The 14,471-nt window shown below is 43.2% G+C and overlaps 1 protein-coding gene across 1 annotated transcript; it reads left to right on the forward strand.

Annotated features, from left to right (window-relative positions):
- The first annotated feature begins 6,039 nt into the window (after positions 1 to 6,039).
- Positions 6,040 to 6,587, forward strand: LOC133060475 (large ribosomal subunit protein uL23-like). Its single transcript, XM_061147951.1, has one exon. It carries the CDS (start codon positions 6,049 to 6,051, stop codon positions 6,523 to 6,525), a length of 477 nt encoding a protein of 158 aa, XP_061003934.1. The 5' UTR covers positions 6,040 to 6,048; the 3' UTR covers positions 6,526 to 6,587.
- The last annotated feature ends 7,884 nt before the right edge of the window (positions 6,588 to 14,471 follow it).

The raw sequence follows: 14,471 nt of genomic DNA on the forward strand, positions 1-14,471 counted from the left end.
TTGGTATGATGCCAAGAATGTAACAGTCTTGTGGAAAATACACTTTACTTCTTGGCTGGGTGCCTCAGTTTCCCCTCATGCTAAAATAGGGATGAAGAATACTGGCCAACACAGCTTGAGTGGCATGGGTCAGAGAGATCAATGAGTCAATCTTTGACGTGTCCTTTGGTCTAATTTGCTCCAGCATCCTGCTCGTCTTGTCAAGGACAGTACTCCTACTGTGTAAGAGGTTCGGGCCTCACCACTGACATGTTTCCCACTGACGGCTCTGTAGCGGGGCTCTGGTTCCTTAGGAGGGTGAAGATGCTCCTCACCATGCCCGAGTGGGCTTCCCAGGTGGTGCTAGTGGTAAAGAATCCACCTGCCAATGAAGGGATGCAAGAGGTGAGGGTTCTATCCCTGGGTCGGGAAAATCCCCCCAGAGAAGGAAACGGCAGCCCACTCCAGCATTCTTGCCTGGGAAATCCCATGGACAAAAGAGCCCGGCCGGCTACAGTCCTTGGGGCCACAGAGTCAGACACGAAAGAAGTGACTTAGAGCACGCATGCAATACCTGAGCTGCAGAACTCACGTTGGGTGCTGTGGCCTTTTGCAACCCTCTTCTAAAGCAGAGAACACAGAGGATACAGCCTGAAAGCTGAGGGGTCAGAAGCTCTCAGAAATGAGGCAGAGGCTCTGACTGGTACAACTAAGGGCCAGCACAGGCCCAGCAGGTATGGGCTGGAAGTGTTGTGGGTATTCACAGGTAAGATGCCAGAGAATGCTTCCTGAGGAGAGAGTCCACTGAGGTCACTGGGGAGGAAGTCCTCAAAGTTAACCCGGGGCGTGACTTCAGAGCTCAGTTTGGATTCAACCAAGACCACAGACCTCGAGAGTATTTGCTATTTATTATTTTGTTCTCCCTCTTATTCTGCTACCACTTGAGGGAAAAAAAACTGAATTGGAGAGATTTGTTGTCAAGTCTTCTGCCCATGTAGACAGCTCCAGCTTTCCTACATCTCATTTCCTATTCTGACATTGGAGGGTCATCTGCTGTTTCATTCACTTTTGGACATTTTTATAATGCAGCTCAGTACTTGAGTTAAAAAATTCCATGCAAACTCGACTTTGAGACTAACACGCCCAGCTGTGTGCCTGTGATGGTGTGGGGGGCTTTGGAGGAAGAAGGACAAGTAGGTGACATTCCTGCTGCCAGCTTCTGGCTCAGTGGTCTGCCAGTGACCTTTACGGCACGTCAGTTTCTTATGGTGTGGGAAGATATTTCTGGCATGAGATAAATCTTTGCCCCCAAAGGGTTTATTATTAATACTGACTCAACATACATAGTCTTGACTAATGACTATTACATAGCATGCCAAATTCAAATATCTAAGTCAAAAAAGCATTTTTTTTTTCTGGCTAGAATTAGCAGGTTGGCTGTTTACGCAGAACAAACATAGAATAGGTAACCTTGTCTTTTTCATTACTTTATAGGAAACGAGATCAATGTGCATTTCCACGTCTTGGTGCACAGGATTCAGATCTTTCCTGGAGGAAGGATTCCTCTGTGAGGCAATTAGATGGTCTGAAGTGACTCAGACAGGGCATCACTGCTCTGGACCATCTTCCCTCTCATTTTTGTGGAAGTGTAATAAGTTCCAAATAGTAATGAAGAAAGCCACAGAAGAAAAAAGAAATTAATAGAATGTTAACATTTCTTTCTACGAAAGGCACAGAGACTTTGACCTGCCATATTTGTCCTCTAAAACTCTAAGCCATGGCCCACACAGCTAAGGGAGGCACCTAAGTCCATATTTATTCCATTTATTCATTAACATCCGCTCTTCCCTGAACTAGATCAATCCTGGCTTTGGTGCTTGCGGTGACTTTTAAGGTGGTGGCAGCAGCCCCATCGACAGAGCAGATGGATACCACGTGGGTGGTGGTGGGGAAGTGACTTGAGAGTTTGCACGGTGAGGCTGAGAAGAATTGGCACAGTGAAAGCAGAGTTTTCCAAAAGAGAAGAGGGAAAATGTGTTTGGGTGATTATAATAGTAATTACTTTAATATATTCATATAATTAGTTGAGCATGTATGAAAGTTGGGACATCATGTAAGTCATTCTGAACTTGACTATAATGACCTAAATATTCTATTACTTGGAACTAAAAAAGCCGTCTCCCCCTCCAAACTATCTTGCTGGAAAATATTTCTGGAGTTGAAATGACCTCTATTTATTCCCAAGTTCCGTTCAGTTTGTCAGTTGTTACGACTGTTTGAATAAACTCATTACCCTTCAAATAATCTCTGGTTATCTGTGATCTTATAAAGACCCAGAGGATATGAAGAAGAAGTTAAAAAGAGACCACCTTGGCGCCAAGTCAGGCTGTAAACTCCGTGAGGGCAGTGCCTAGGATGGGGGAAGCTTGATAAATATTGGTTGGATGAATAATGAGGATAATTGTGCATTCCTCTAAATGTTCAGTCTGCTGAATGCACATGAACTTCATTGTCCCTCTCAAGAGGAGAAGGAGAAAACTTGAGTTTGACCCTGACCATGGTCACCTGTCTGCCGGAGGGTTATTAAGAAGAGGGAAGAGAAGTTTTTCGACCTCTCCTGGAGTCTTTCTTTTACTTTAATTCACACAAAGTCGGGAAAGGGTGAAGTATCTAAAAGACACACAAATCACGTAAAATGGAGATTTTCAAATATAATTAGAGCCTCCCAAGATCACTTCTTTTAAACAAGGAAACATATGATAACTTGAAGAGAATAAGACAACTTTGGGTACCTGACTGACAAAAAAAAGAAAGAAAGAAAGAAAGAAAGAAATCTATAGCTGTTCTTTACCAAATGCCTGAACTTTCACTTCATTCATAAACTGATGATGGAATGAGCAGAAAGGATGTAGTGAACTAGAGCTGATTTTCTGGGTAGATGTGGGACACACCCCAATGCTGTCATGACACCTTTATCCAGTTATATGAATGTGAAAATGTCAAAATGGCAAGAATGCACACAAACAAGGTACTACTGCCCATTACATTTCCAAGGACAATTTTCACATTAAAAAAAGGTTTTTTTTTTGTATTTAAACAGAGCCCTATGTCTTCCAGGGCCCTTCTCTGGATGGTGTCTTTCATTTCTTGCCTGGTTGCAGGCACAGATGTGTTTTTTTGGTCTCCAAATCTGCCCCAGAACCGGTCTACAGGGGGCGCCTGTCTGTACATTGTGATTGAAGTTTAGGAATCAGAACCTCCAAGAAGGCTGACTGTCAGCCACAATTTGGGGCTCTTCTTTGGTGAATTGAGGCTATCTCCGGCTCTCCAGGGCTTGCACCGGTCAACTCTCAGTTTCAAAGAGGGCCTGTGTAGGCAGTGATCACGTGCTCACAGTTGGCCAGGAGGCTGGCCCTGGAGACCAAGGGCCCTCAGCTACATGTGATACTGACCAAGAGGCTTGAGGGTCCCTATAAACATAAGTTTCTCAGAGTGAATCAGGTGTCTGGGAGTGGAGTTCAAAAATTTCATGTTTTAAACAGTATCTCTAGGTCATTATCCTTGCTCAAATTTAGGAAGCATTGTCTTATACCATTCCATTTGTTAGACAAGCCACTTACCTTAATACTATCTATGATGTAAATGTTTTGTAATGAAGCATGATAGGAAGAAACATAACTGTTAATGCAAGTTCATGCACCCAACACACAGTGAAGTCAAACTGAACCATCAGAATCTGCCTGCAATGTTGGGGACTGCCTGTAAGGCAGGAGACCTGGGTTCGATCCCTGGATTAGGAAAATCCCCTGGACAAGGAAATGGCCACCCACTTCAGACAGAGGATGAGATGGTTGGATGGCATCACTGACTCAACCGACATGAGTTTGAGCAAGGTCCGGGAGATGGTGAAGGATGGGGAAACCTGGCGTGCTGCAGTCCATGGGGTCATAAAGAGTCAGACGTGACTGAGCAACTAAACCACCGTCATCATGTAAGGAGATGCCCTGAAAAGACTTGAGCTCCTCAAAGGGATTCAGCAAAGCATTTTTAAAGGCAGGTGAGGGGGCAGTCACAGGGTCTGTGATCGGTGTGGGCACAGTTCTCTGATTGGCCGACGGTGGGGCAGCAGGGTGGTGTCACAGGGGTTAACATTATCAGTCCTTAAGTGCCAGGAGGCCTGGGGCTATGAGCTCATAGTTATCAAGTAGTTCTTCCATTTGTGGCGGGGGGGTGGGGGGCGGGGGGGGGGTTCACATCTGCAAAGTAACTCAGAAAATTTGCATCAAATACTATTATCTATCTTCAGAGAGGAGCTAAAGCAGCGACTATGGAGGAAGGCCTGTCCCTGGAAGGCCCCATAGGATCCTGTTCAGTTACATAAATGCAAAAGAGACTGCAAAGTTTTCACTTTCATATTTGCTTTGATTTCTCAAACAAACAAAATGATACAGTTTTTTTCCCCCCTCAGGTAGAATAATATGTTTACTTCAGGGTCTGGAGTACTTTCAGTGACCACAGCAGAGAAAATGATTGTAAAGATTGAGGCAGTTTCCCTGTAGCTCATTGTTTCTGAATAAAAAGAATATGTTTGTGGATCTTGTTTGCCTGAGTTGATCAAACATCACTGTTGGCAATTATGAAATTATGTAACACTGTATTGTGTTTGGCTTTATTTTGGCAAGACACATATTTGCCTTTGAGAGACTAACCAAGAAGGATTTGCATTTGAAAACAACACTGGTTTCAGGAAAATAATAAAAGATTATGAAATATTGAATATACACTTTTAAAATTCTTGAGTTCACAGAGTCGAATAAAAGGGTTTTAACTCTCATCGCTACCTACAAACCATATTCTTTCTTTGTTCTTCACTCATATTTGAAAAGTTCAAGAAAATAAGACCTTGGCAGCAGGGGACATATAGGATTATGTCCTATAGGACATAATTATGTCCTATAGGACACCCACAGGAAGACATTTGCACAACTCCTACCACTCCCTATTGGTCAGGAGATTCTAGAAGGCTTGCCACCACCTTAGGAGAAGGAACATGGCTGTAGATGTAAAAAATATTCACAGCCTAAAAGTTAAGTTATTGTTGTATAGTCGCTAAGTTGTGTCTGATCCTTTTGCAATCCAGTGGACTATAGTCCTCTGAGAGTTATGTTTTATTTGGAGCAAATTTTTAGGACTTCAAGCCCGGGAGAGGTCATCTCAAATAACCTGAGGGAACTACTCCAAAGAGCTGAAGGGAGGAGCCAGGTTATATAGAAGTTTTGCAAAAGAGGACAGGTAGTCTGAATATCAAGAGATTATTAATGAAAGAAAACCAGATATTCCAGAGGCTACTGGTGGCTCAGCATAAAGAATAGATATCCCAAGATAAAGGGATATTGTCAATATCTGTTGGATCATCGAAAAAGCAAGAGAGTTCCAGAAAAAGATCTACTTCTGCTTTATTGACTACACCAAAGCCTTAGGCTGTGTGGGTCACAACAAACTGTGGAAAATTCTTAAAGAGATAGGACTGTCAGACCACCTGACCTGCCTCCTGAGAAATCTGTATGCAGGTCAAGAAGCAACAGTTAAAACCGGACATGGAACAGCAGATTGATTCCAAATTGGGAAAGGAGAACGCCAAGGTTGTATATTGTCACCCTGCTTGTTTAACTTATATGCAGAGTACATAATGCAAAATGCTGGACTATGAAACACAAGCTGGAATCAAGATTGCTGGGAGAAATATCAGTAACCTCAGATATGCAGAAGACACCACCCTTATGGCAGAAAGCGAAAAGGAACTAAAGAGCCTCTTGATGAAAGTGAAAGAGGAGAGTGAAGAAGTTGGCTTCAAGCTCAACATTCAGAAAACTAAGATCATGGCATCCGGTCCCATCACTTCATGGGAAATAGAAGGGGAAACAGTGGAAAAAGTGGCTGACTTTATTTTTCTGGGCTCCAAAATCACTGCAGATGTTGACTGCAGCCATGAAATTAAAAGACTTACTCCTTGGAAGGAAAGTTATTTCCAACCCAGACAGCATATTAAAAAGCAGAGACAGCCTTTTCATGAAGATGGCGCCGAAGGCGAAGAAGGAAGCCCCTGCCCCTCCTAAAGCTGAAGCCAAAGCAAAGGCTTTGAAGGCCAAGAAAGCAGTGTTGAAAGGTGTCCACAGCCACAAGAAAAAGAAGATCTGGACGTCACCCACCTTCCGGCGGCCCAAAACACTGCGGCTCAGGAGGCAGCCCAAATATCCTCGGAAGAGCGCCCCCAGGAGAAACAAACTTGACCACTATGCCATCATCAAATTCCCCCTCACCACCGAGTCAGCCATGAAGAAAATAGAAGACAACAACACACTGGTATTCATTGTGGATGTCAAGGCCAACAAGCACCAAATTAAACAGGCTGTGAAGAAGCTCTATGACATTGATGTGGCTAAGGTCAATACTCTGATCAGGCCTGATGGAGAGAAGAAGGCATATGTTCGACTGGCTCCTGACTATGATGCTTTGGATGTTGCCAACAAAATTGGGATCATCTAAACTGAGTCCAGCTGGCTAATTCCAAATATAAAAGTTTTCACTATGTAAAAAAAAAAAAAGCAGAGACATCAGTTTGTCAACAGAAGTCTGTCTAGTCAAGGTTATGGTTTTTCCAGTGGTCATGTATGGATGTGAGAGTTGGACTATAAAAAAAGCTGAGTGCTGAAGATTTGATGCTTTTGAACTGTGGTGTTGGAGAAGACTCTTGAGAGTCCCTTGGACTGCAAGGAGATCCAACCAGTCCATTCTAAAGGAAATCAGTCCTGGGTGTTCATTGGAAGGACTGATGTTGAAGCCGAAACTCCAATACTTTGGCCACCTGATGCGGAGAGCTGACTAATTTGAAAAGACCCTGATGCTGGGAGAGATTGAAGGCAGGAGGAGAAGGGGACGACAGAGGATGAGATGGCTGGATGGCATCACCGACTCAATGGACATGAGTTTGGGTGAACTCTGGGAGTTAGTGATGGACAGGGAGGCCTGGCGTGCTGCGGTTCATGGGGTCACAATGAGTTGGACACGACTGAGCGACTGAACTGAACTGAAAGAAATTACAGACTGAAATGTAAACTGTCAACTACAAATTGGCACTTACCAAGAGCATTGCCAAAGACTGAACAGCAAGGCCTTTTGCCATATGCTTCTATGAAGATTTGTGACTTCCTGGTGGTTCAGATGGGAAAGTGTCTGCCTGCAGTGCAGGAGACCCGGGTTCGATCCCTGGGTAGGGAAGATCCCCTGGAGAAGGAAATGGCAACCCACTCCAGAATTCTTGCCTGGAAAACCCCATGGTCAGAGGAGCATGATAGGTTACAGTCCATGGGGTCACAAAGAGTCAGACACTACTATGCAACTTCACTTTCTATGGAGATTGTACCCCATGCTGCCATAGCTTTTGACCTTCAACAACCTCTGAGGGAGTTCAGGGTGGAGTGAGGCACCCTGTGCTCCAGGGAATCTGGTGGGGCAGGTCTTTAGATAGTTGGATGTTTTTATGATTTCAATCTTTGCATCCCTTCATATTTAAAGAAGCACTAAATCCCTTCATAGTGACATTAGATCCTCATGACTAACAAAAAACCTTTTGTAAAATGAGTGCTTAAAAAAAAAAAATGAGTGCTTCATGGTATTGAACTCCCCCTTCACCAACACCTTATATATTGACCTTCCCCCACTGCCTCTTTGGAGCAGTCCCTCAGGGCTATCTGAGATGCTGCCTCCCAGGCTGCAGTCTTCATTTTGCCCCAAATAAAACTTAACTTGCAACTCTCAAGTTGTGCATCTTTTTTTAGTCAACGAAACTAACTGTAGAATTAATCGTAGCTTTCCAAGATGACTTCTCTTCTAGTCCTGCTCGTCAAAAGTTTAGTTAGTTGTAAATGATCTGAAGATTTTACACTGTTAATTTGTGTGTGTTTGAGAGTGGCAGTGGGGTGGTTTAAGGAGACAGAGGGGAGGGAGGAAGTGGGGAGGAAGAGAGAGACACAGAAGATTGTCATAAGGAGAAACTGATGCCTAACACTTGGATGAACACCTGCACAGTTACCAAATGTAGTCATAAGAACTCGATATAACCAAGTGCTTTTCATCTAATAAGCCTAATATTAGGTTGGCCAAACAGTTCACTTGGGTTTTTCTATACCATAGTATGGAAAACTTGAACAAATTTTTGGCCAACCCAAAACATTTTACAAGTAGGTTCCACCTACTTGTATCCAAGAGAACTACAGAGAGATCAAGGTTTATCATGCTCATTGAGTCAATCACCTGTTCACATGAGGGTCACCTAAACCTAATACCTTCCTTCTACCATAGCTCCTTTCTCTTCATAAATTTAGAAGCTCCAATGTGATAAACTTACTTTCCTTCCATTCACAAGGAAAACACATTCATCTGACTCCTTAGAATGAAACATTACACCAGAATAATTGGCTGAATGTTGTGGAGTTACACAGAAAGGCCCTGCTGTGGTGTCCATCTAAGACAGGGGTTGACAATCAAAAAATGGGCCAAAGAACTAAACAGACATTTCTCCAAAGAAGATATACAGATGGCTAACAAACACATGAAAAGATGCTCAACATCACTCATTAGCAGAGAAATGCAAATCAAAACCACAATGAGGTACCATTACACGCCAGTCAGGATGGCTGCTATCCAAAAGTCTACAAGCAATAAATGCTGGAGAGGGTGTGGAGAAAAGGGAACCCTCTTACACTGTTGGTGGGAATGCAAACTAGTACAGCCGCTATGGAGAACAGTGTGGAGATTTCTTAAAAAACTGGAAATAGAACTGCCATATGACCCAGCAATCCCACTTCTGGGCATACACACCAAGGAAACCAGATCTGAAAGAGACACGTGCACCCCAATGTTCATTGCAGCATTGTTTATATTAGCCAGGACATGGAAGCAACCTAGATGCCCATCAGCAGACGAATGGATAAGGAAGCTGTGGTACATATACACCATGGAATATTACTCAGCCATTAAAAAGAATTCATTTGAATCAGTTCTAATGAGATGGAGGAAACTGGATCCCATTATACAGAGTGAAGTAAGCCAGAAAGATAAAGAACATTACAGCATACTAACACATATATATGGAATTTAGAAAGATGGTAACGATAACCCTATATGCAAAACAGAAAAAGAGACACAGAAAGACAGAACAGACTTTTGAACTCTGTGGGAGAATGTGAGGGTGGGATATTTCAAAAGAACAGCATGTATACTATCTATGGTGAAACAGATCACCAGCCCAGGTGGGATGCATGAGACAAGTGCTCGGGCCTGGTGCACTGGGAAGACCCAGAGGAATCGGGTGGAGAGGGAGGTGGGGGGGTGGGGGATCGGGATGGGGAATACGTGTAACTCTATGGCTGATTCATGTCAATGCATGACAAAACCCACTACAATATTGTAAGGTAATTAGCCTCCAACTAATAAAAATAAATGAAAAAAAAAAAAAAGACGGGGGTTGAGGAGGGTCCGTGGAGGATGACCAGCTGAATGGAGGGCGGCCCTCAGGGGTGATACTGGCCTGCTGTCTGCGTGTGTTCCTCCTATCAAGTCCTGTCTGCCTGTGCTCTCAACCATCTTATCATCCCCTTCCTCTGCTACCCTCAGTTTCCTGCTCCCCTCCTTAAGCCAATCTCGAATGTCCATCTCATTCCAGTTCATACACAATGCATACTTCTCCCTGCCATAAGTGATAGCTTATGGTGAGATGTCAGATTCATGATCTCCAAAGAAGATGAATTAGCTTTGGGGCTGGAGACCCTGTCAACCACTCAGAGCTCTTGTGTGACAGAAGTTTTATTACAGTGAAAAGGGAGAGAGAAATCTTCTGACACAGACATTGGAAGCGGGCAGAGAGTGCCCCCTCACTAATCTTAGCAAGGGAGCTATATACTTTTTTAATTGATTATGACAATAAATCAAAAGAGTGTTTCAAGGTTGTAAAGGTCTTACTAGACCTGCTCCCACAATTTACATTTTAAGATGACAGGATTAAAACTAACCATAGAAAGATCTTACCAGACCTACTCCCATAATATACATGTTAAGAAAACAGGATTAGTCAGAAGGTTCTCAAAAGGAGAAACACTGTCCTCAAGCAGGACACAGTGTTATTATATAATCCTTAGTACAGAGTTTAAGCTGAGCTGTTTTGTTGTGTAATCATCAGCCTTGGGCTTAAAGAGAAACAAAAAATTTTATGTGACTAAGACTAAGGACATATCTTTTGGGTGTTAGTTCTAGGTCTTGTAGGTCTTCACAGAACCATTCAATTTCAGCTTCTTCAGCATTACTGGTTGGGGCATAGATTTGGATTACCGTGATATTGAATGGTTTGCCTTGGAAATGAACAGAGATCATTCTGTCGTTTTTGAGCTTGCACATGAGTACTGCATTTTGGACTCTTTGTTGACCATGATGGCTACTCCATTTCTTCTAAGGGATTCTTGCCGACAGTAGTAGATATAATGGTCATCTGAATTGAATTTGCCTGTTCCACTCCATTTAGTTCGCTGATTCCTAAAATGTCGATGTTAACTCTTGCCATCTCCTGTTTGACCACTTCCAATTTGCCTTGATTCATGGACCTAACATTCTAGGTTCCTATTCAATATTGCTCTTTACAGCATTGGACTTCACTTCCAACACCAGTCACATCCACAACTGGGCATTGTTTTTGTTTTGGCTCCGTCTCTTCATTCTTCTGGAGTTATTTCTCCACTGATCTCCAGTAGCATGTTGGGCATATACCGACCTGGATATGATCTTTCAGTATCATATCTTTTTGCTTTTTCATACTGTTCATGGGTTTCTCAAGGCAAGAATACTGAAGCTTATTCTGTTCTCCAGTGGACCATGTTTTGTCAGAACTCTCCACCATGACCCGTCTATCTTGGGTGGCCCTACATGAGCATGGCTCACAGTTTCATTGAGTTAAACAAGGCTGTGGTCGGTTTAATCAGTTTGATTAGTTTTCTCTGATTGTGGTTTTCATTCTGTCTGCCCTTTGATGGATAAGGATAAGAGGCTTATGGGAGCTCCTGATGGGAGAGGCTGACTATGGGGGAAACTGGGTCTTGTTCTGATGGGCAGGGCAATGCTCAGTAAATCTTTAATCCAATTTTCTGTTGATGGGCAGGGCTATGTTCCCTCCCTGTTGTTTGACCTGAGACCAAACTATGGTGGAGGTAATGGAAATAATGGGGGCCTCCTTCAGAAGAAGGTCCCATGCACACAAGGGGTGAATGAAGCACAAGCTGGAATCAGGATTGCCGGGAGAAATATCAGTAACCTCAGACATGCGGATAAAACCTCCTTTATGGCAGAAAGTGAAGAACTAAAGAGCCTCTTGATGAAAGTGAAAGAGGAGAGTGAAGAAGTTGGCTTAAAACTCAACATTCAGAAAACTAAGATCATGGCATCCTGTCTCATCACTTCATGGCAAATAGATGGGGAAACAGTGGCTGACTTTATTTTTCTGGGCTCCAAAATCACTGCAGATGGTGACTGCAGCCATGAAATTAAAAGACTCTTGCTCTTTGGAAGAAAAGCTATGACCAACCTAACAGCATATTAAAAAGCAGAGACATTACTTTGCCAACAAAGGTCCATCTAGTCAAAGCTATGGTTTTTCCAGTGGTCATGTATGGGTGTTGAGAGCTGGACTGCAAAGAAAGCTGAGGGCCGAAGAGTTGATGCTTTTGAACTGTGGTGTTGGAGAAGAGTCTTGAGAGTCCCTTGGACTGCAAGGAGATCCAACCAGTCCATCCTAAAGGAGATCAGTCCTAGGTGTTCATTGGAAGGACTGATGCTGAAGCTGAAACTCCAGTAATTTGGCCACCTGATGCAAAGAACTGACTCAGTGGAAAAGACCCTGATGCTGGGAAAGATTGAGGGCAGAAGGAGAAGGGGACGACAAAAGATGAGATGGTTGGATGGCATCACCATCTCAATGGATATGAGTTTGAGCAAACTGAGAGTTGGTGATGAACAGGGAAGAGTCCATCGGGTCTCAAAGAGTCAGACACAACTAAGCGACTGAACTGAACTGAAGACTAAGGAATGCAGGAGAAAAAATGTTGGTTCTTTTCTTCTCCTTGAGAACTCCAGACCTCTATCTCCTCCTTGAGAGCCCCAGACCCCTCTCTCCTCCTCAGAGACCCCAGACTTGTTATCAATCTACCTAGGAATTGACTCTCTCATAAGGGTGACCTACAGGAAGAAAAATATCTTCTTACAGTCAGCAACAGAAACCTTTGTTCTTCAGCGAAATGCAACTAAATCATGTAGATGTAATGTCTTAAGGTGTGTCTTAGGTGTTAATGTGTGTGCGTGCATGAAGCCCAGTTGAGTCTGACTCTTTGTAATGCCATGGACTTTGGTCTGCCAGGCTCCACTGTCCATGGGATTTTCCAGGCAAGAATAATGGAGTGGGTTTCCATTTCCTATTCCAGAGATGTTAATGTACTTATTTTAAAATTATAAATGTAATGCTTATTTTTTTTTTTAAAAAAAGCAAAACCACAAGATTGTATAAAGTAAGTGTGAAAATTCTCCTTTCCAATTTTCACTTTTCAGAGTTGACTATTACCAGATTTCTCTGTATTCACATAGAATTTTCACATGCATATGTGAAATATATGTACATACATGAATCTAGAAAGTGAAATAAAATTATTCATATTATTTCAACATTTGCTTTTTTTTCAAGTTATGTAGGTGTTATATGCCTCAGTTGCCTCACTTATAAAATGGACAAAATAGTAGCAGTATCTCTCTGGGGATTTCTATGAGGATTCGATCAGTTAATATGTGTAAAGTACTTAGAACAGCACCTAGCACCTAGTAAGTTCTCAATAAATGTTAACTTGTAAAGCTTATTGCCATGATTTATTAAAATGTCCTATTAGTTTGCATTGTTTTCTACTTTTGGCTGTTACAAATAATGCTGCAATGAAAAATCTTGGGCTTTGTCTTTGCACATTTGAGCAAGTGTTTTTGTTGCATAAAGTCTAAGAACTGGAATTCCTGGGTTAAAGGAGATGCATGCTTCTAGGTCCAACTAACTTGGCTTCCAAAAAGTGCACTAATAAAATGAATCCTGTGTGAGAGGGTGGCAATTTCCCAATATCTTTCCTCTGCAGTATTATCCACACTCACCATTTTTCAAATAGCTGGGGGAAATTTCAGTCCATAAGAGGTATTTCTTCTATTATGAGATTTTTCTGTCTTGCTATACATTTAGTATTTGTATTGATTCTTCTGTCCTTTGACTATTTTCTCCTATTAGGTTTTTGACTCTATCAATTTGAAGAGTATTATTATATATGATGGCGTCCCAGGTGGCTCTAGAGGTAAAGAACCCACCTGCCAATGCAGGAAATGCTGGAGATGAGGGTTCCATCCCTAGGTTGGGAAGATCCCTTGGAGGAGGAAATGGCTGCCCACTCCAGTATTCTCGCCTGGAAAATTCCATGGACAGAGAAGCCTGGCAGGCTAGAGTCCATGGGGTCACAAAGACTCAGACATGACTGTGCATGCACACATGCAGGATTATAAACGATGGATACATAATGTGCTATAAATGTCCGGATATTTTATGTCAGTTTGTTAATTGTCCACTGGGGACATCATATATAGCCCTTTAATTTCGAGTATGCTGCACCCACGAGGACGCAGCTCTAGCCTCACAAGCCTCCCAGTTGGCGTTTCACTTGGACCTTCTCTAGGCAGTTCTATTGTCCTATCAGACCAGCTGCTTCTGAGTGGTCCAGATGCGACACGAACAGTGGATCCCATGTCACATGCTTTGCTGAGAGGAACACACTCAGAGGGCAGACCAGAATCACCCTCAGGGCTGCCCTCTGTCTGCTGGTCATCCTCCACGGGATCAGTTTGGCCGTTCTTTCACGCAGACACAGGAAAGGTATGCTTTGTGTACAACTCCACAACATTCGGCCAGTTATTCCCGGTATAACATCTCATCCTAAGGAGTCAGATGAACTTGTTTTGTTTGTGAATGGAAGAAAGATTACATTCTCTACACTGTTATTTTTAGATTTCTTTAGAAGACGGTTCATGTTTTGAACACGTGATATGAAAACCTCCACACGCTGCACCCATTCCCTTCTACCCCTTCCTAAGCCTCTCATCCCTAGTCCTCCAATCTTTCCCCTTCCCTGTTCTACCCAGCTGGCCACACAATCCCCTACTACCCACGAGTCCGAGCAGTCTGCTCTCCCTGCTAAGTGGGTGCTCAAGTGCACCGCCAAGCTCTGCCCGCACCATGTCTGATGCGGGCGTAGTGAAGACAGCACCGCATCTACCTCGCAGGCACAGCCCGAGCCCACCCACTCCCGAACCAAGCTCAGACTTCCTTTTCCGTCAGCTTGTCATAAAGGGTCTCTCACTTCACCACGTAGCCA

This window comes from Dama dama, chromosome 8 (assembly GCF_033118175.1).
Source record: "Dama dama isolate Ldn47 chromosome 8, ASM3311817v1, whole genome shotgun sequence".
Classification (NCBI taxonomy): Eukaryota; Metazoa; Chordata; class Mammalia; order Artiodactyla; family Cervidae; genus Dama; species Dama dama.

Excerpts from the sequence above, each read along its gene's own strand:
- LOC133060475 (XM_061147951.1), top strand. The coding sequence starts at position 6,049 with ATGAAGATGGCGCCGAAGGCGAAGAAGGAAGCCCCTGCCCCTCCTAAA.